Source organism: Aedes albopictus, chromosome 1, assembly GCF_035046485.1.
Source record: "Aedes albopictus strain Foshan chromosome 1, AalbF5, whole genome shotgun sequence".
NCBI classification, from domain to species: Eukaryota; Metazoa; Arthropoda; class Insecta; order Diptera; family Culicidae; genus Aedes; species Aedes albopictus.
The window spans coordinates 187,578,192-187,597,943 of record NC_085136.1 but is presented as its reverse complement, the minus strand read 5'-3'; the positions used below and the strand labels follow the sequence as shown (position 1 = coordinate 187,597,943).

At 39.1% G+C, this 19,752-nt stretch overlaps 1 protein-coding gene and 1 non-coding gene across 4 annotated transcripts in view; both read left to right on the top strand.

Moving 5' to 3' along the window:
- Positions 1-19,230, top strand: part of LOC109419360 (protein unc-80 homolog) — a 68,318-nt gene extending 49,088 nt beyond the window's left edge. For all 3 annotated transcript variants that reach the window (XM_062846007.1, XM_029852145.2, XM_029852144.2), the window contains 20 exons: positions 663-1,008; positions 1,068-1,164; positions 1,228-1,684; positions 1,745-2,148; positions 2,203-2,347; positions 2,414-2,579; positions 2,634-2,821; positions 3,015-3,155; positions 3,222-3,342; positions 3,402-3,597; positions 10,017-10,186; positions 10,255-10,819; positions 10,923-11,483; positions 14,819-14,984; positions 15,057-16,141; positions 16,197-16,345; positions 16,404-16,935; positions 16,995-17,780; positions 17,837-18,005; positions 18,064-19,230. In XM_062846007.1, the coding sequence (XP_062701991.1) occupies positions 663-1,008; positions 1,068-1,164; positions 1,228-1,684; positions 1,745-2,148; positions 2,203-2,347; positions 2,414-2,579; positions 2,634-2,821; positions 3,015-3,155; positions 3,222-3,342; positions 3,402-3,597; positions 10,017-10,186; positions 10,255-10,819; positions 10,923-11,483; positions 14,819-14,984; positions 15,057-16,141; positions 16,197-16,345; positions 16,404-16,935; positions 16,995-17,780; positions 17,837-18,005; positions 18,064-18,986 (7,367 nt within the window). In that variant the 3' untranslated portion in view covers positions 18,987-19,230. The remainder of the gene's footprint in view (positions 1-662; positions 1,009-1,067; positions 1,165-1,227; positions 1,685-1,744; positions 2,149-2,202; positions 2,348-2,413; positions 2,580-2,633; positions 2,822-3,014; positions 3,156-3,221; positions 3,343-3,401; positions 3,598-10,016; positions 10,187-10,254; positions 10,820-10,922; positions 11,484-14,818; positions 14,985-15,056; positions 16,142-16,196; positions 16,346-16,403; positions 16,936-16,994; positions 17,781-17,836; positions 18,006-18,063) is intronic.
- Positions 9,856-9,927, top strand: Trnat-cgu (transfer RNA threonine (anticodon CGU)). Its single transcript has one exon. It is a non-coding gene; the product is annotated as a tRNA-Thr (tRNA).
- Positions 19,231-19,752: the final 522 nt, after the last annotated feature.

Here is a 19,752-nt window from a genome sequence, read left to right as displayed (position 1 = left end):
CTTTAATCTCTTTGCATAAACTTGAATGATAAATTGAATAAACTTTGATTCTTTACCTGAATTTTTGACCGCAATCGTTAGTGTTGTGAGGCAAATACAGAAAACTAGTTGAAAGCCTGCCTCTAAAAGTCCCATAATGATATAGGAAAAAAGCGATATCTGGTAACTAATAAGCCGATTAGTCGATCAAATTTGTAGCGGAGGCCAGCGTTTGAATCTACATATTTGTGCACGTGAAACGTCGATACATGGCTTCATTATGGCAACTTTTAGGTCAAACATCTTTGAATCCCAGTTCAACAATGCACCAGAATCTCGAATGCACAAATCTCAAGATTTAAACAACTAACGATAGTGTAGTTTTTATTTCGTTCCTGCCATGGTTCCTGCTCACTTGTTATAAGCTTAAAATAAGAAGATCCAGTGCGCTGGTGTACGTTTTCATGAGATTTGTACGTTAGAAATCCATTCATTTATTCCACTGGCATAGTGGTCCATCAAAAATTGGCATTTCAAAAACAAACAAAGCATAAAAAATCTTTCAAATGCTTATAGCGTTTATCAATGTGGTATCTCTGATTATCGATAACACCTCACTATATTGTTCCTTGCTTGTTGAAGTAGTTGCTTGCACGTAAATGTGTTTCATCTATCACATTCAGACCATAAGAGACCATCTGCCATAAAAACGCTGACTCCTGACTTTGGCGGTATATCAGGCGGACAAGGTGGATATGCCACAAACTTTGGAAGTGGCCTAAGCGGAGGAGCAGAAAGCCAGGTCATTGCTGCCGTGTTCAAGACACTGGTTAGTCGTTTCGTTGACGCTTTGAAGGATTTGAAAGGTCAGGAAAATATTGCTCTGTATTGTGATGTCCGCCAGCTGGTAACATATGTGAAAGGCGCTCATGGAGGACCGTTTAGGCGTGTCGCTTTGAGTGGCATACTGGCAGTCACACCCAGACCTAACAAACAATTGGCAAACATGCAAACCACAAGAGTTATTAGGTAGGATTGGTTTTATTAGTTTACGATGAAATATCACAAACAGCATGGTTTACTTCTAGACATATTCCGGCCAACGACGCACAAACGTTTCAGCAGGATGAAAAAAATCAACGAAAACTGGTGTTCAAGAAGAAAAGCACATCTTCAACGTGTGCAGTAAGTAAAGTGATTGGTGTTTCGGTGTTGGATGTTAAAACTTTAACTCCCATAAATACGCAGTTTGTACCACTATTATTGCAGAGTTTGTTGGAGACAGAGGGCTTGGAGGAACATTGCCGAGCAAGTCAGAGCCCTCTTAGCAACTACAGACGTAAAGGGCTACCGACTAGGCCCACGCTGACCCCGAGGCACAGTGAAAGAGCTCTTCTTTCAGATTCCACTTCAAGCTCGGAACGGAATTCAGTTGGCAGAATTAGCGGCATAGTGCGCTGGTTCCGTGGGTCAAAAGATCGTGAGTCCATAGACCTGGAATCCGGTCCTATGGGAGGTAGTACTGAAATTCAGACTTCATTTATGAGAAAAGGATCCCTAACATTCCAAGCAAGAACTCGAGCCACTGATGGAATAGGGAAGTCTATTCAGCGTGCTCGGAAGCGTGTAGAACGTAGGCTTGGGCGATTTGGGATAGGTAAAGGAAAGAAGAAAATGGGAGGCACCGAAGACACTTCAGGAAGCTGTAAGATACAAAGAATCTTCAGTCGTTTGCCTTCTAATTACTAGTGTGTCAATATTTTAGATTTTAGTCATCGACCGTCACTGGATATGGGTGAAGGACCGCGAGAATCCGAAGTCGTGGTGTTGAAAGAAAGGCGTCTGATACCGATAGATCCTGTACGTGAAGGAATGGCTAGATTTTCGTTTTTGCTGGAAACCTGTGCTCCAGGATCAATTCCTGATCCACCATTGATTGCCGCTTTGCTAGAACTGCCTCAGGCGCCTATTGTAGCACGTGCCGCATTACTAATGGAATGTGCCCATTTCGTACACCTTTGCAATCGAGGTCAATGGCCAAGCTGGATGAAGCAAAATATTCCTTCATTCAGACCGTCGGGACCCGCATTGGGCAACAGATCGTCATTGGCAGCTGGTGCCAGGCGAATTCACATTCTACAAAGAGCAGCAGGAAAAATGTTTCATCAGGTATGTAAACCAATAGCTCTGTAACGTAAATATTATAGTTATTGTGTTCCACAGTGGGGAGAAGCATTGGGTTTCCGCTTGGATGATATGTTGAACAATGAAAAGAAGAACCATGACCAGGTCAATGCTAGCCTTGGAGACCCGGAAAAACAAAAACAACTCTTGCAACAAGACGAAGAGGAAGATTTCCTAGACGAATGTAACGACTAATCATATGATTTAACGTCTAATAAGGATTATTATAAATAAATTTTATACATTTCAGTGAGTGTAAATCCTCGTGGCAACGACTGTCCACCGGCATTAAAGCTGGTAGCATGCATTTTATTGCTGGAAATCACTGGGTTCCTCCGAGAGACCTATCAAACTTTGCCTAAAACATCTAGATTGTCCACTAAAGAGAAACAAGTTCCATGGGATAAGGTTTGTCGGTAAGTCCACCGTGAATCCTTGTCTCAAACTAAACTAACAATGTTGTTTCACAGTGAAACCAACCGTCGATGGTCGATGGCTCTAAGTTCAATGGGCCACTCTCAAACGTCTGCCCAAAGTCTACAGTCCATCGCTGGTCAAACAGAGCGGAAGATATCATTCGTTCTGCAGGAGCCAGATAACGAATCGGAGGGCAGTAGCAACACCACTCTTACAATACAGGGCGAAGAAATCGTACAACGTAAGTTCTTTTTTAAGGAAAACGGAAGTACATTGTTTGTTCTAAATGTTTTCTTGGCAATAATGTGTAAAACTACCCGAACCAATCTTTTTTGTACAGTAGAAAACATCGATCGCATGAATGGATCACCTCAAATCTCCTGTATAAAAACCATGTAACATTGTATATTATATGTTTCCCTCCCTTTTCCAAGAAGCCCAAAAGCGTTCCATTACCACTACGAGAAACTTCTTATTGCGACGTGGAACATCCACAACACCTGCCGGTGGTTCCTTTAAACGAAGATCATTGAAGTTGCGGCGTGCACCCAAGGATCTGAAGGATAATGACGATTGTAATGATTGTTATAAGTCGCAGTTCACGACGGTTTAACAATAGCGAGCTTCTTCTTCATCCGTAGATCCTGTGAAGCGAACCGACTCGATACAATCCCGAAGAAAGGTATCCTCTTTGTCGGATCGCAGCGACAATTCTGAACCAGGTCAAATTAGCGGTGGTGAAGAATCACCAGGTATTTTGAGGTAACCTTGGGTGATTTCTGTTTTATATGACGAAAATAAAATGTGTGCATACATTGTAGTGACGACCAACCACCAGAGTCGCCATGTGATTCTAATGATTCCGATGAAACTGCAAAGAACTTGCCGTGGCTGCGACCGGTAATTGCATTTTTGAACTCATTCAACTACTACTGTGACCACCAGAACTACTGTCATCCCTACTGCTATCGGAGGCATATGCGGGCAGCCACACGATTAGTGAAAGCCGTACGAAAGGTTAGTACCAAACTTTAATTTCTGACTACTAGAGGCAGCCTACCATGGTACTGGTGGGATTCTACCAGAATCCTAGCGGGATCCCAAAAGGATCCTAGCGGGACCCTACCAGTATTCTAGCGGGATCCTACCAAGATCCAAATGGGATCCTACCAGGATCCAAGCGGGATCCTATCAGGATTCTGCTAGGATACTATAATTCGTAATTTTTCTTGGCAAGAGATTCTATTTTGAATCAATACAGGTATACCTCGATTTAGTGGACATTTCAATTTTTGAAATGTCTATAAAATCGAATTTTACATAAAATCGAAGCAAATTTTTTTTGTTTTATTTTTATTTAAATTTTATACCAAAATGTACCAAAACATATAAAAACTGCATGAAAATTGAGTTTTCGATAAAAGGCTCGGAGTTTTTGACCTATATTAGTAATTCTCGCTTAATAACGAATTAACCACTATTTCGCTATTTTTTATGCTCGAATTATTTTGTCTAAAACTATTTATGGTTGATTGAAAAGCCAATATTTTGTGCAATGGACATACACAATAACGCTATTTGCATAAATGTCCCAAAAAATTAAAAAAAAATAAATCGGAAATTCATTTAGGGCTTTTTTGAAAATATCTCTGAGGATTTATTTACCCTGGAATTTGTTTACGAATTGCTTCATAAATTCCTCCAGGGTTGCCATCTGAAATTCCTCAAGAGATTCCGTCGGAAATTTAGAGATTCGTGACAATCACTTGATAGAGCGTGGTTACTGGTTGTGCTGTATTTGCCGAACGATCTTTCTGTATGAGTAGTGTAGGCTTGTGACGCTATCGTCTCGGTCTCGGTCGACTTTTGTTGCAATTCTGAGGTGTTAAATAAAGTTAAGTGAACTCAGAATTTTCAACTCTATTACGACGGTCTGCGAATGATACTTGCCACATTAATTCATCATGTTACAGTTTACACAAGTTATTTCAGAGATTTTTTGAGAAATTGGCCCAAGAATTATTTCAGAAATTCTTCTAGTTATTTATTCATAAATTTCCCTAGGCATTTATTTGGAGAATCTTTTGGAGAATCTCTTGGAGAAATCTACCAAAATTTTCTTCAGAAACTCTTGTAAAATATCTTTCTGTTTTTGTTTGTGAAATTTGTGCGAGTGTTCGGCCAAAAAATCCTTTTCGGATTCTTTCAAAAAATCTTCCATTTGGAAATTTTCTTCAGAGATTTGTTTAGAAATTCTTTCTGTTCTATGAATTTCACAAAGAATTCATTCCAAGCATTTCAATGATTTTCTTCTGAAATTCCTCCCCATTTTTTTCCAAAAAAAAATATTTTTAAATTTGAGTAGAAATGCCTCTGATGATTCTTACAAAAATGCATTCAGAGATTCCATTAGAAATATCTTTCGACATTTATTCAAATTACTCCAGAGATTCCTTTAATAAAACTTTCAGCTATGCCTTCATAATCTATTTTTCAGAAAATGTTTCAAAAATTTAAACTGGGGTTACTTTCTAAACTCTTCCAAGGATTTCATCAAAAATTCTCACAACAATTTCCAATTTCTACAGAAATTCCTCTCCAGTGACTCCGGATGTTTCAGAAAGGGTTGTGTATGAATTTTTATTGATACTCCTCCAGGGATTTCTTCAGAAAATCTTTCAGAGAGGTAAATTTTTTCGAGACTTTTTTAGATATTTGTCTGAAAAATCCTTCGGGAATTCCTTAAAGCATTCTCTCAAACGGTTCCCCGAGGATTTATTTCAAAACTCTCTCCAGGGTTGGCTTTAGAAGTTGCTCCAGGGTTTTTTTTTGAATCTGAATTTCTGTCAGAAGAACTTCCTGGGATTTCTCTAGAATATTCTTCAGGGACTCTTTAAAAAGTATGAGATCCATTAGGGAACTTTCTGCAGGGATTCCTGTAGAAATTACCCTGGGGGTTCCTTCAGAAAATCTTCCGTGGATTTAATTATAAATTAGACTAATAATTTCTTCAAAAATATCTCCAGATTTTCCTTCAGAGTTTTTTTTTATAATTTTCTACATTGATTTTAATAAACTTCTACAGATTTTTCGAGAATTCTTTCATAGACCCTTGTTGAAATCCATCCTAGGACTCGTTTAAAAAATCTTTAACGAGTTCCTGAAAAAATCTTTGGAAACTGCTCATAGATTTACTTCAAAAATTCATCCAGGAAATCCCAAAGAAATTCAGTCAAAATTTTTCACAAAATCTTCTAGGGATTCCTCTATACTTTACAATGTCATATAGAAACTTCTCTAAGAACTCCTTAAGAAAGTCTTACACGGATGGATTCCATAAATGTTGCATGGGTTCGAAAAATCTTGCATAGATTGTTCTAGAAATTCATCTACGAATTTCTTTGAAAGAGATTCCTTCAGAATTTTTTCGAAGCATTCATCTAGAAAACCTTCCACGAAGTTCAAAAGTATTCCATGAACTTTTTTTTAAATATGGTTCAAATTTTGAAGAAGTTTTGAGTTTCTGTTTCTCAATGTATCAGAATCAGAAAATTAAAACTTCTTTAAAATTATCTCAGAAGTTTTCAAAAAAACTGTCTCCAATGATTGCTTTTGGAATTCTATAAGATATTATAAAGGAAAATCCCAAAATTTATTCACATGCCTTTAGATATTGCTTCAAGACATTTTTCCTCCAGAAATTGCTCCAAGGATTTTTTAAGTTAGAAATTCTTAGGAAATCTTCCAAGGACTACTTCAGAAATTTTTCTTCAGATTTTGCCGACTGCTATAGAGGATTGCTATGGAAAGGCTGGAAGACATTTATACAGAGATTCCTGCAGAAATTGACACAGAGATTTCCTCAGAAATTCCGCCGGTTATTCCTCTATATATTTTATTAGAAATATCTCCAGGATTTCCTCCAAGTGCACCTCTAAGAATTCCTCTATGAGTTTCTCAAAGACTTCATTGAAACTTTGTTTAAAATTTTTTTTGGGGGTTCCTCCAGGTTTTTTTTTAATATCTCGAGAGGTTTTGTTAGGTATTCTAGCAGTAGTTTCCAGGTATTCCTTCCGGAACTTCTTCAGAAAATCCATCTATGAATTTTAAAAATAATCCTTTTTTTCAGAAATGCTTTAAGGAGTTTATTCAGAATTTTCTTCAGATTTTTTAAAAATCTTTTTGAAATTTCTTCAGTGATACTTTCGGAGATATCTTTAGATACTTGTTTAATATTACTAGAACTACTTCAGAAATTTCGGCTGGGATTTCTTCAAAAGTTGTTCCATGTATTCTTTAAGAAGTTGTTCCAGCAGCTCACGAATTGCTCAAGCGGCTCCTTCAAAGATTCCTCCAGGAATTCATCCTTGGGAATGTGCACGTGAAGGGACGCTGAAATCGGGAAACCATGACTAACTAGATCTGAGTACTAGAAATAATTTATCACAAATCTTGTCAGTAATCATCCGAGGCATTACAATGACCTTTTTAGGGAATTTGCTATAAATTTTGGAATTCAATCAGCAAATCTACCAAAAATATCAGGTATTTAATACAATTCTCGGTGAGGAAGTCATAAGAATCGTTGAAAAAAGTTTGTTGGAAAACTTTGAGAGAAGATCTGGCGAATCAGTTTGCATGCATCCGTCAAAAATGTTGTTATTGCAAAGGGATCTATAAAAAAATATTGCCAGAAAATCACTCCATATACTCCGCTCATCGCCATCATCGACAAAGTCAGGGATATTTATAAAAAAAAATGAAGTCAGAAAGGGAAGTATGAGATTACAGTAAATATATAGAACTAAGTATGTCATGAGGTATGCATTGGCGCTAATATGGGTACTCTACAAAACAATTTATTGATATGAAGTGCTTCGCGTGTTAAAGGCTGAAAACCCCTGGTTTATAAGTCATCATGTAATAAATTGCAAGTTTTAAACTGATTGAATAGTTGAAAAAAATACCATTAAAAAAATGTACATAAAATCGAGGTAAAATGTACATAAAATCGAAGTACATAAAATCGAGGGTCTATATAATCGAGGGTCCACTAAATCGAGGTATACCTGTAGTAGGTACCTTCTGGGCGATGATTTGCACAGCTTCCTCTACATTGATGTGATGAAGTGCATAAGACGCTGTCCATAAACTAGTTTATGGAATAAACTATATACGTATACGTAGACACAATTTTGGTAATCTCAGACCCCCTCTTCCCCCTCGCAGATTTTCGTTTATACAAAATTTTCGAAATTTGTAAGGGTCGTAGACTTTGATCAGAACCCCCGGTCCCCCCTCAGAGTCTACGTAGTTTTTGGACAGGTTCTAAGATGTTTACAGTCGAGTCTCCTATTAGACGCTGCCACCCACTTTACGCCCGGGCGCCCATATCTATGTCTCACCTGTCTTGCATCCAATCCAGCTGATTTTTCGTGGTTTGTTTTGTCAAAGATGAAAACGACAGAACGAGTTATAATTTTCAAACGCTTTTAAATTCAAATTTCGCGTAAATGTTTGAAATAGATTGTCACATCGGTTTCTCGAATGAGAATACCGAGAATACTACCCAAATTAACGTAACATTTTGGGGTGTGCCTAAACTAAATTCTCGGTCAAAACATTCAAGCGTGTATCATCTTGGGTGGTGCGACTTGCACGCAATAAATTCTAACAAAATTCTACACCGAAAATTATTTCTACTCAGATGGCTACGAAAACTATTTCTACCAGAGGCTATGAAGGGTAATTATAATTTTAGGGCATTTTCGACACACTGTTAAATGCTAGGTTACGAGTATATTTTTTGGAAATTTACCGCAAAGCGTATGCATGGAAGCGTCCATAAGATTTTTCTATCGCTGCAAAATTGAAACAAAATCGAAGTCAAAATTTATTACAGTGTGATGAATGCAATCATTTCGTAACGCTAATAACGCTAGTTTGTTGAAAGCAACAGTTAAAATAATCTACTCAGAGATGTATTCCCTCACGTGGGAATTGTGATGATTTCTTGTTTAGTTTGATGCAGTTTGAGTAAAACTTTGGATCACTTGAATATTTAATCAGCGGTTCACGCTGTTTAGTGAATACCCTTGTTGCATTATTCATTTCGTGTATATTCAACAACACAGTGACTCAAAGATTTGCTCAAACAGTTTCAACTATTTATTAGGCTGACACTAATTTTGATTTTCTCTTATGGCATCTCTTCAAAAATTGTTGGTTACGTTTTGAAAGGGAACAAAAAAAGTTTATTCAAAATTTTCAAAGAATTTAAGGTCAGATCTGAGTTACCCGCATTAGAGTGTAATGAATGCAATCATTTTGTAACGCTCGTTTTTGGTGACAACGATAAATATAATTCACACACTGTTGTAAAATTAATTCAATTAATTTTCATTTTTTTTATTTTTCAAATAAAATTTTTTTTGAATATGTGGCATTATGCAGATCATCCTACGTTCGTTGAAGGCTATGTTAACCAAAATGATTCAAAACTGGTATTCACTACCCAATATTTGTCGTGATGTCAGTTTACATTCTCGCAAATATCTTTGGCAATCAAATTCCACATGAAACAGAATAACAGTTAACAGTTAATGAACCACTCAATATAATTAACACATTAAATTTTATTATATATATCAGGCCAAACATTTCAATAGGTCCTATCTGAATAGGCTAGAGGAACTGGTTCACTTTGCGTGAATGAGGATGAAGCATCTGTCAAAGAAAAAGTAGATCTTCATATAAAAAAAAATGCTAAAAGTGGCAGATGCTTCATCCTCATTCACGCAAAGTGAACCAGTTCCTCTAGCCTATTTGAGAGGCTCTCCTTGTTCACTTTCTCTTTCATTTATTGCAATGTAATGTTACACTTTTCAACTTTTTTTCGGTAAAAATCATAAAACGATTGTTTTGACCATCGTTCTATGCAAGGAAACAATCATAATACAAATAAACAGCTGAGATATTAACGAAAGAGAGCTTCTCTTCTGCAGATAGGACCTTTAGACATGTTTGGTTTCATAAGTTATCTTATGATTTTCATAAAAGCCTTTTTATGAGATTTTTCATAAGACCGCTCTAATGAATTTCTTAAGAAATTTTTGTCTCAGTGAGCAATTTTTAATGACTACATAATAAACTCGGTGTGTCAAATAATTTAAGCGTGCACAGAAAATGAACACTTGCATGTGATCGATATCATTTCAGCGCATGCGTTCAGGGTACTAATTTTAAATATGTCTCTGAGCACCCACCTCATCATCAGCCTCTTTAGCTCAGTGGTAGAGCGCTGGTCTCGTAAACCAGCGGTCGTGAGTTCAATCCTCACAGGAGGCATCTAACTATTTTGCTGACAGCGGATTTTTTACGAATCAATAATTATCCTAGAAATTGTTATATGTGTATGCACTTATTTTTTTTTTTAGGTGTACGGAGAAGAATTTGGCTTGATTCCCATGGCGTTCACCCACGTTACAGAATCAGGGAAGAGCAGTGGTCGGCGAGATCGATCCAAACAAGGCCGGAAGGTATCCGATCAAAGCTCTTCGCAAACATCACCATCACGTAGAAAAGACAGTATCTCTAAACGCGACAGGTAAATTTTCATAATTTGTATTTGATAGAATCAAATGTTAAAATATTTTATAAATTTATGTCATTCAGAATCATTCAAGACGATTCAGAGCCAAATACGTCACAGTATTCACAGCGCACTGATGAGAGCAAGAAATCTCAAGAATCCCCATTGATTATGAAGTACATAAAAAATCACGTGCGAGATATGTTCCATGTGCCAATAGCAACCCTTGTGAAGGGAGCTTCCGTACTGACCGAGGAACAATTCATAGAAGTTATACCGGTAGCGTGGGAACTTTTACTCGAATCCAACCAAGAAGTATCGGCAGCCTCGGCCGCTTTGTTCATCTTGGCCTCGGTCAAAGCACCTACCACAGCATCCGAACTGATGCAGCGTGCCATGAAGCATAAGAATCCGAACGTACGCGTGGAAGCCATGCTTAGATATCATGTACTGTGGAAAAATCGCTTCCAAGTGTGGCCCCGAATGGAGGAAGGAGCTCATCTATCTTTCAAAGTGCCGCCACCCGGCATCGAGTTTACACTTCCTTCGCCTAAGATTGGCATTGAGAGTTTGCCCGTGGTCGATCCGCCTTGGAGTCCTCGCCAACAAAATAAGGACATGGAAGTGACGCTAAACCAGGAGAGACATGTAAGCCAATCAAAAAAGATAAATCAATCGAAAAAAACTGCGCTGCATTTTGCTATTATGAGATAATACTACCTAATCATTATTATACCTTTTCAATTCCCAGCGATCCCTAGTCACGGCGACCAAAACTCGCAAAAAGCAACAAACGGAAGCGATACGGCACGCCATCCAGCAGCAAGAAGATAAGCAACGCTCCGAGCGGCAAAGTTTCCTCATCACCACTATCCCAATCACACAGCAGGCAGCATACGAGCCAGGTCTCGATCATGGCCCTGGCGAGGATCACATAGAAGAGGAAGAGGATGGCGCCCGATCAGCGATCCACATGCATGCCGCCCACTCTGTCTTCCCCTCGTGTTTGTGTTCTTCGGTAATGCAAATCGTGGCCTGTCTCGATGATGCCGCTGTCAATGCAGACGGTCAAGCCGTCTACGAGACAGCCTACCAAGTCATTTGGATATGTCTGGTGGAGGATTCGGCCCTATTTTTGCGATACGTGCTCGAAAGGCTTACCAGAGACCACCAGGATCAGATGTTCAAATTGCTGCGACATTTGATTCGTTTCGTGCCCAGACTGCCACAGCAAGCAGCGTTTGCACTGTATAACTACATCATAGGATATGTTATGTTCTATGTTCGATCCACACACGAGTGCAGTCAACAGGTAAGGATAGAAAAAAAGAAAGCTACTCTCAGCCTAGCGTAGTGGGGCGCGAGAGAGCTAATGAGAGGGGGGACACGATTGTCGGTTCGAATCTCGTTAAACTTGTGTCCCATTTTAATCACATTAATGATTGACATATTACGATTGTCGATCATTATCAAAAAATGGGTAGAAAATAACAGTGGTATAAGGGTGAGAAAGATCATTCCACGCCTGAATATCATTCTCAATTTACTACTGGACATTTTTTGGAGCGTATGACGTGTACGATTAGGCACAGTCAGGATTCGTGTTTTTTTATACATGGTACCACCCAGATTACGCCCCACCGCAATTTCTCGGTTGTCTCAACCAATTCAGTTAATTAATTAACTATAATTGTCATTGAACAATATTATGATGTCGCCCACCAACAAGCCCAAACCAAGGAACCAAAAATTTTGTTAGATATCAAAAAGTGATTTGTTCGTATCATTGTTATTTTTAGTGCAATTTTAGTTCATTTTGGCTTCTTTAAAATAATAAATAATGCACTAAACTTACGTCATATGTCATTATAGTTTGTCCGTAAATAAACTCAATGCTCAAAAGGACATCCTATTTTTCACAAAGAGAAAATCTATTTTAGGAATATGTATTAATATGTTGACCACCAATAAAATCTGGCGTTCGATTTGAATAGGTCGAATGTGCATAGGAATCACTGCAAACATACCATCTATTCAAATGTAACGCCTGAAATATGCAATAACACAATTCGAAAGAATAGTATGGTACAAAAAAAAATGAATAAATCGCAAATCTCAGCAGACCTGATTGATATTTTCGTAGCAGTAAAACTCAAAATTAAAATAAAAAAAAATCGCAAAGATTTTGGACTTAAGTCTTCTTGGTTCATTTTAAACATAATAGGGGTACTTACTAAACAGATTAAATTGCTGCGTAAGCCATGATTTTCTGCTTATTTGAAATGTTTCATGATTTTTCTAATGAAATAATCGAAGATTGCCATGGTGATCGCGACGTTTAATCAGTTTAATCAGTTTACGCTGTTAAATGAATCCCCCTGAAACTTAGAAAAATACACGCAATATCATAATTCATTTTTACTGACTTTTCTCGGTGAACTTAATACTACTAAAAAAGTAGGGAGTAACGAAAGTAATGAAAGAAACGGTGGGTAGAGCCGCAAGTGTGTGATGAGAGAAATTGAATAGCCTGTCTAGGGCTAGTAGTAATCATCGAACTACTACTCCCTAGCCGTTCAAAAGCAGGACGTCATTGTGATTGTTTTATTCAATTATGGCCCTCTGTTAATTTCAACTTCTATCAAATTTCTCTCGTCACACACCTGCGACTCTATCCACCGTTTCTTTTATTACTTTCGTTCCTTCCTCCTTCTTTGAGTAGTATTAAGTTCACCGAGAAAAGCCAATAGAAATTAATTATCATGAAGTCATGCGGTAATCAAACCTAGAAAATGAATGCAATATTTTAGAAGTGGTGAAAAGCGTTATTTAACTTCAAATAACATTTTGAGGAATAAGTTACACTAAAGCTGTTTTATGTGAGTTTAGTTTACTATCTTTGAAATGAGCCAAGAAGAACTAAAATTGAACAAAAATATGAACAAATAACTTTTCCGTGTCCTATGAATTTTTTGGCGGATACATTCCTTTCTACAAGTGTAGAGCTGAAGGCCTTTATTTCAGAATATTTGGGATTACCTGAGGTATCACTAAAAGTTGGTACATGGATATGATCTCTCATTTTTTTTTTTTTTCACTGCTCGGATCGGAACTTAAATCATACCACCTATAGTTGATCCATTGTGGTATACATACCCGAGTAGATGGGAAAATCTGGTGAACAGGATATTAAGTTATTACTGATTGAATTACTGAAGAACGAAAACTGATATAAGTTTGATTGATATAAGAGGTAAAAGATCAGAAATAATATCAAAATCTAGTATGGAAAATTTCTCGTTAAGATATTACAAGACCAAAACAATAGCAGATAAGATTTGTCGATCTTTTTTTTTTGAAGACCTAAATGTGTTCTTATGTAGAAATTTTCAGATATTTCGACAAAAAGTGAAATTGATATCATATCACTTTGAGTTATTCGTGCGGTATTTGAATAACATATCAAAATCACATCGAGCAGTTACTCAAATCTGGGTTAGCGATGTATATACAGGGTGTTAGGTTCGTGAGTGCAAACTTTTTGAAGGGTGATAGAGGACCATAAATGGTGAAAATTTTGTTCTACGCATATGGTCAAATCTCAACCGTTACGTAGTTATTGAACTTCCCATGTTTTTGACTCTTATAGCCTTAACTGGCTTTAACTTAAAAATGGTCAAACTTATCGCAATTTTTTAACCCTTATTCGAAAGATTATTGAATTTTCTATCATATGGCATCTTTGAATCGATTGGTCTAGTTAATTAACTAAGTTTTCTAGAGCAAAATAGCTAAAAATAGTGCGTTTTAATTTGTTTTTGTCACTTATCTTTGAAACATGCGTAATAAATTCAAATTCTTTGTTTGGCAAAGTTGTGGCCCCTGTTCAACTCTACAATTCGTTCTTTGACACCAAACTTCTAGCTCTTATCGTTTTCTTGCAATTTCGATTTAAATGTGCGGCACAGTGAGCAAAAACGTGCTTACCTTGACAGTTGCGAATTTTTGACCTGAAATGCGATGTTTAAATCGAAATTGCAAGAAAACGATAAGAGATAGACGTTTGATGTCAAAGAACGAGTTGTAGAGTAGAACAGGAGCCACAACTTTGCCAAACAAAGAATTTGAATTTATTACGCATGTTTCAAAGATAATTGACAAAAACAAATTAAAACACACTATTTTGAGCTAGTTTGCTCTAGAAAACTTAGTTATTTAACTAAACCAATCGATTCAAAGATGCCATTTGATAGAAATTTCAATAATCTTTCGAATAAGGGTAAAAAACTGCGATAAGTCTGACCATTTTCAAGTTATAGCCAGTTAAGGCAATGAGAGTAAAAAACATGGAAAGCTCAATAACTACGTAACGGTTGAGATTTGACCATATGCGTAGAACATTTTTTTTCACCATTTATGGTCCTCTATCACCCTTTAAAAAGTTTGCACTCAGGAACCTAACACCCTGTATATGTACTGTTACCGATGTTTATACTTATTAGGGGTTGGCAGTGATGATTGAAACATTTTGGCTTGAATACTTTCTGTTCTTACTTTTAAAATTTGTCATTGTTTTACTATTTTTATTTCATATTGACCAATTCGAATCCTCTTACTTTAAAATTCCATACAATCGTCACTTTTCAGTTGGTAGGATCAGCTTTATCAGTGTTGTGGATGGTGGTGCACAGCGTACATGGCATAATGTTCAAAGACTTAAAACAGATCTTAAGGAAAGAGCAGTGTGATGCATCTATTCTTTTGACTGCCAACGTACCGTCTGCCAAAAAGATTATCGTTCATGGACCAGAAGGTACGTATTACGTCATTTTCCAATAACGTTTTTATGCAACCGCTCATTCGAGATTCTTTCACTTCTCTACAGATGAAGGAGGTATACCATCTCAGTTCCCAGTTCAGGAGGATACCCAATTTACTCAGCTGCTGACAGAGTCGCTAGATTACTTCGGTATCGACGAAAAGAAGCTCAACCAATTCGTACTGGTGGACTACAAAACGCAACAGATATTGAATCCCAACTGGTACGTGCGAGATTGGTACTTCTTTAAACGGTCACAATATCCACAGCTAAAGTTAATCGAAATGAAACCAGAAGAAGCTTTCAATGCACTACAGAAACAAGAATTGTACAAAAAGTTTGTGGAAATCGGGAAAGTGCATTTGACCTGGGCAATTTTGAAGAACGTCGACATGGTCGTACAGCGAGTGGTATTCCTACACGAGGAACTCATGAAGTTACCATCGTTTCCGAGAAAGGCTTTGGAGGTGGATTTGGACCTTCACCAAGGAGGAGAGTTCGGGAAAGAATTGCTTGGACTGGACGTGCTGCACAAATTCATGTGGGTGCGGCTTATTGCCAGAATGTTCGAAGCAATGGCTGGTAACTTTGCATATTCTGCGGATATTCAGTTGTTCTTGAATGTGCTTTCTGGCGCTGCATTGTTGCATTCAGAAGATTCGTGCATCATGCGATATGTCACTGCAACTTTCATCAACGCAGCCTTTAATTTTAAGAACATTTTCTCCACAAACGGATATTTTATGATAATGCCTACATTGCTGCAAGTCTATTCACTACACCAAACGAACAAATTGGTAACGACCACGATAGAATACGCCGTAAAACAGTTCTACCTGCTTAATCGGAAACCCTTCATTCTGCAAATGTTCGGTTCGGTATCGGCTATTCTCGATACGGATGAAGATGGTATTTATGGTGAAGCCCACAAGGTGCAGTCCAGTTGCCTGTTCAACCTGTTGCTGAGCTTGGAGACACCTTCGCCAGATCCCTTGAACATTGCTGAGTTGGTCAAAGAACCCAAACCTTTGAAGGCTATTGATTTCTGCTATCACGACGAAGACGAGATGGTAACTGTGTTGGACTGCATAACTCTATGTGTCATGGTTGTGTCGTATTCAGCCGAGAGTACCAGAGGTTATCAGATGCTGGTGGGTTATGGCAGTAAATTGTTTGGAAACGACATTATTAGGTGTATTTTTTTAGATAATTTTGGAAGCAATTCTACCTTGCTATATGCAACAGATCCAATCGCCAAGCTATGTTCCGCTTGAGGGAAAATGTGAAAGAGACATAATCTTACAGTTGGCTGTTGCGATTAGAACCATGGTACACAATTGCGAAGGACTTTCAAAGTATGATCCTTGATTCACTGAACAAATAACAGTTTTACAGGTTTATTTTATATTGCAGGAGCTACAACGGACCGTTCCGCAACAGCCCGGAACACAAAGGATCCAGTCAGAGAAACTGTTCCCGAGGACCACCTTGCTCACCTGGTCTCGATTTCGAGGAAGACTCACACTCCAAATATGTCAGTGATGTTGGCCGAACCAAGATTCTGAACGAGTCCGTCGAAGACTCGGAAACCATTAGAGCAGAGTACCGTAGACCCCGCGATGTACTGCTGTCCGTAGTGGGCGAGTTTATAACTCGTTCCACCACTCGGTTGAATGAACTTTCACGGAAGCAAGGAGAGAGCAAACCGGTGGAACTCCTGGATGTCAAATGCCATGTACGCTTGGCGGAAATAGCTCATTCCTTGCTAAAAGTTTCCCCGTACGATCCAGAATCGATGGCCTGCCGAGGGCTACAGCGCTATATGCTGTGTATTTTCCCCCGAGCTGAATGGGCTGATGATCATGGGATGAAGCCGACCTTGGTCACCATCTTACGCAGATTGGATAAGGTATTTCTTAAGATATCCAAGAAGACTTCAGTGAGGGTAAGTAGAACAACAGGCTTTGACGTTTAGCTAGACTTACGATATGTAACAACTTTCAGCGCAACACTGATTGGGAGGCTGCAGCCGGTCTGCTAAAAGGAGTATACGAATCCATCGTTCGCTATCCACATGTTCTGCAATGGCGGGAGATGAAGTCACTGCTGACAACCATTCAGAATCTCATCGTCAACGAACCCGGGAACTTCCCTGAAGGAGTGTCCAGCGCCGGAGCAGCTCTGATGTCCAAGAGTCCACCAGCGTTCTTCTGTTCGCAGGTCGTGCGTTTGGTTGCCCTACAGGTTGTTAGCCCAGTGGACTCTATGACGCTCGGGTTGGAACAAATTTGTGGTGGAAACGCTGAATTCCCCACTCAAGAAAAAGCCGAAGCATTTTTGATGCATCTACTGATGCCTTTATGCCTCAAAGTTTGCAGTGGACGTAGCATTTCCGATATCGGCGAACTCAAACAGTCTGATATATCATTCCTGGTTACGGCGGTTCTCAATGCTATGAGTCCCGTAGCTGGCCGAACTGCTCAGATGCCGCAAAGCAATCGAACCGGAGCAGACATCCGTGCTGGATCGCTGACCTTCACCGGAAGTCGTGATGCTAAGCGGCCTGCAAAGATTTCGAACTCTCTTTACCAGGCTACATTTTTAGCGCTGCGTGTTCTGTGTATTTGCTTCGAATCTAGACTCTCGCATGAATGGCCCCGTATTGTTCGGGTTATGCGAGACTTGGGGCGACGCAACGAGGCTGCTCCGGAGCTGTGGAGTTTCTTAGAGTTCGTTGTAACCCAGAGAACCCCACTGTATATTGTTCTGATGCCCTTCATATTACACAAGGTGAGACGGTGACGCATATGAAAATAATAAAAAAAATATCCACGTGTCATTTCCAGATTTCCCAACCTCCAATTGGAGATCATGAGCGGCATATGCAATTTTTAATTAGAGAGCGAATGAGAGGTATGGCAGCACCTGGAGGAGTAAAGTCAAGAGGTGCCATTTTATTGGAGTTGGCCAGAGAAATCAGGGACCTGCGTGAAGAATTGGAGGAAAAACGATACGGTAAGTAAGATCAATAAAGGTCAAGCAAAAGATGAATAGAATGTTTACTTTTTAACAGATCGAGATCCAGTGCCACAGGAAGCACCACGGCGCGAAACTTCGAACGTTCCAATTCCTCAAGAGCTACCGAAGCACCAGCAGCGTCCATCACTTATTTCCATGTTTACTGGAGGCCCACAAGCGCCGAGTTTCTCGTCGTTCCAACAAGATTCTCGCAGTGGAACCGGGGTGTGTACCCCAAGCGATACACTGTCCCAGCAAACGTTACATGCACCTAGAGGTGAATCGCTATCCAGCTCCACAACTACCACCAATAAGGATATCATGATGGCAGACAATCAAAGCGGTGATGGAATCACGCTAACACCTGTGAATGTCCCGGAAGGATCAGTGATTCGTCAGGTTCCTTTATCGAGCATTCTTACAGAAGGTGGAGCTCCCTTGCTTTCTCACTCAATATCCATGCAACCATCCAGTAAAGTTCAGCCTCCTAAACTCCGGTTTGTATCTTCGGTTGAGTTCAAAACTTCCTCAGGTGAAACTTCTACAACGCCGCTCTCACCGGATAGTTTGGCAGATGAAAGTTCGGGGGATAACCAGAAACACCGTCTACAACGCTCCCGTGCTCAAAGCCGCAAAACATTCCGCTGTCGCCGAGGAACAACCCGCGGTAATAATCATGGAACAGAACCTCATCAGCCTCCACCGGTGTCATCAGTGGTAGGCAGTCATGCTCCGCCCACTGTTCCCAGTGAATCACATGAAATCATAAACAAAAACATAACCGCGATTGGGGATCTTTCTTGGGACTCCGTATCACAAACGTCGTCCACTTCGGGATACCGTGACAACTATAGTCTACAAACAGGGCTACTTTCACCGGACGGTTCACTGACCGGGACCGCCCTCGGTGGTCGCTCGTCCTCACAGCACTCGTTGTTGATGCTGTTCGAAACGCAGGACGAAGATACGTTGATTTAAAACATTTTATATACATATTACCAACGTTGTGTATGTTTTTAAACGATTTTAATGCAGATTTTAACCCTTTTCACCGTTAGTTGTTATAGTATTGTCAGATTTCTTGAAACGTAAACACCGCGCGGTCGTTGAAATGTTTCAAAAAGGGGCTTTGCACAAAAGTTCACGCGGTCTATCGTTTTCGAAAGGAACAGCCGCGCCGTAGGAAACGCCGCAATGTTATTTCCCATAAGCATGAAGTAAACAGGGGGTGAAAACCGCGGTTGTACCTTTCGGAAACGATAGGCCGCGTGCACTTTTGTGCAAATCCCTCAATAGTGCGCGTACCAGATGTGCGACAGAAAGGATATTGCGTGACAGTGTTTTTGCATCTGCGAATTGATCCACACAACATAACAAAATCTCCAACAAATTTCAAACCCATCCTCTGAAACCACGCAACTTGGCTAGAATACAGAGGATACTCAAAATAACTGGGACAGGTAAAATTTTCACTTTTCAAAAAATGTTCAACTCGCTGTAACTTTTCAAAAAGGGCATCAAATATTCTCAAATTTTTACTGTAAGTTCATCAACTAGTTGTGTATCAGTGGTCAAAATTTGGAAAAGATCGGGCTATTTTACACGAAGTTATAAAGGTTCTAGAAAAAGGTATAATTATTCGATAACCAACTTTGAGCTGTTATATCTCCGGATTCAATGAACCGAATGCAATGAAATTTTGATCATTTATGTCTTATATAATGAGCTACTAAAAACATTTGAC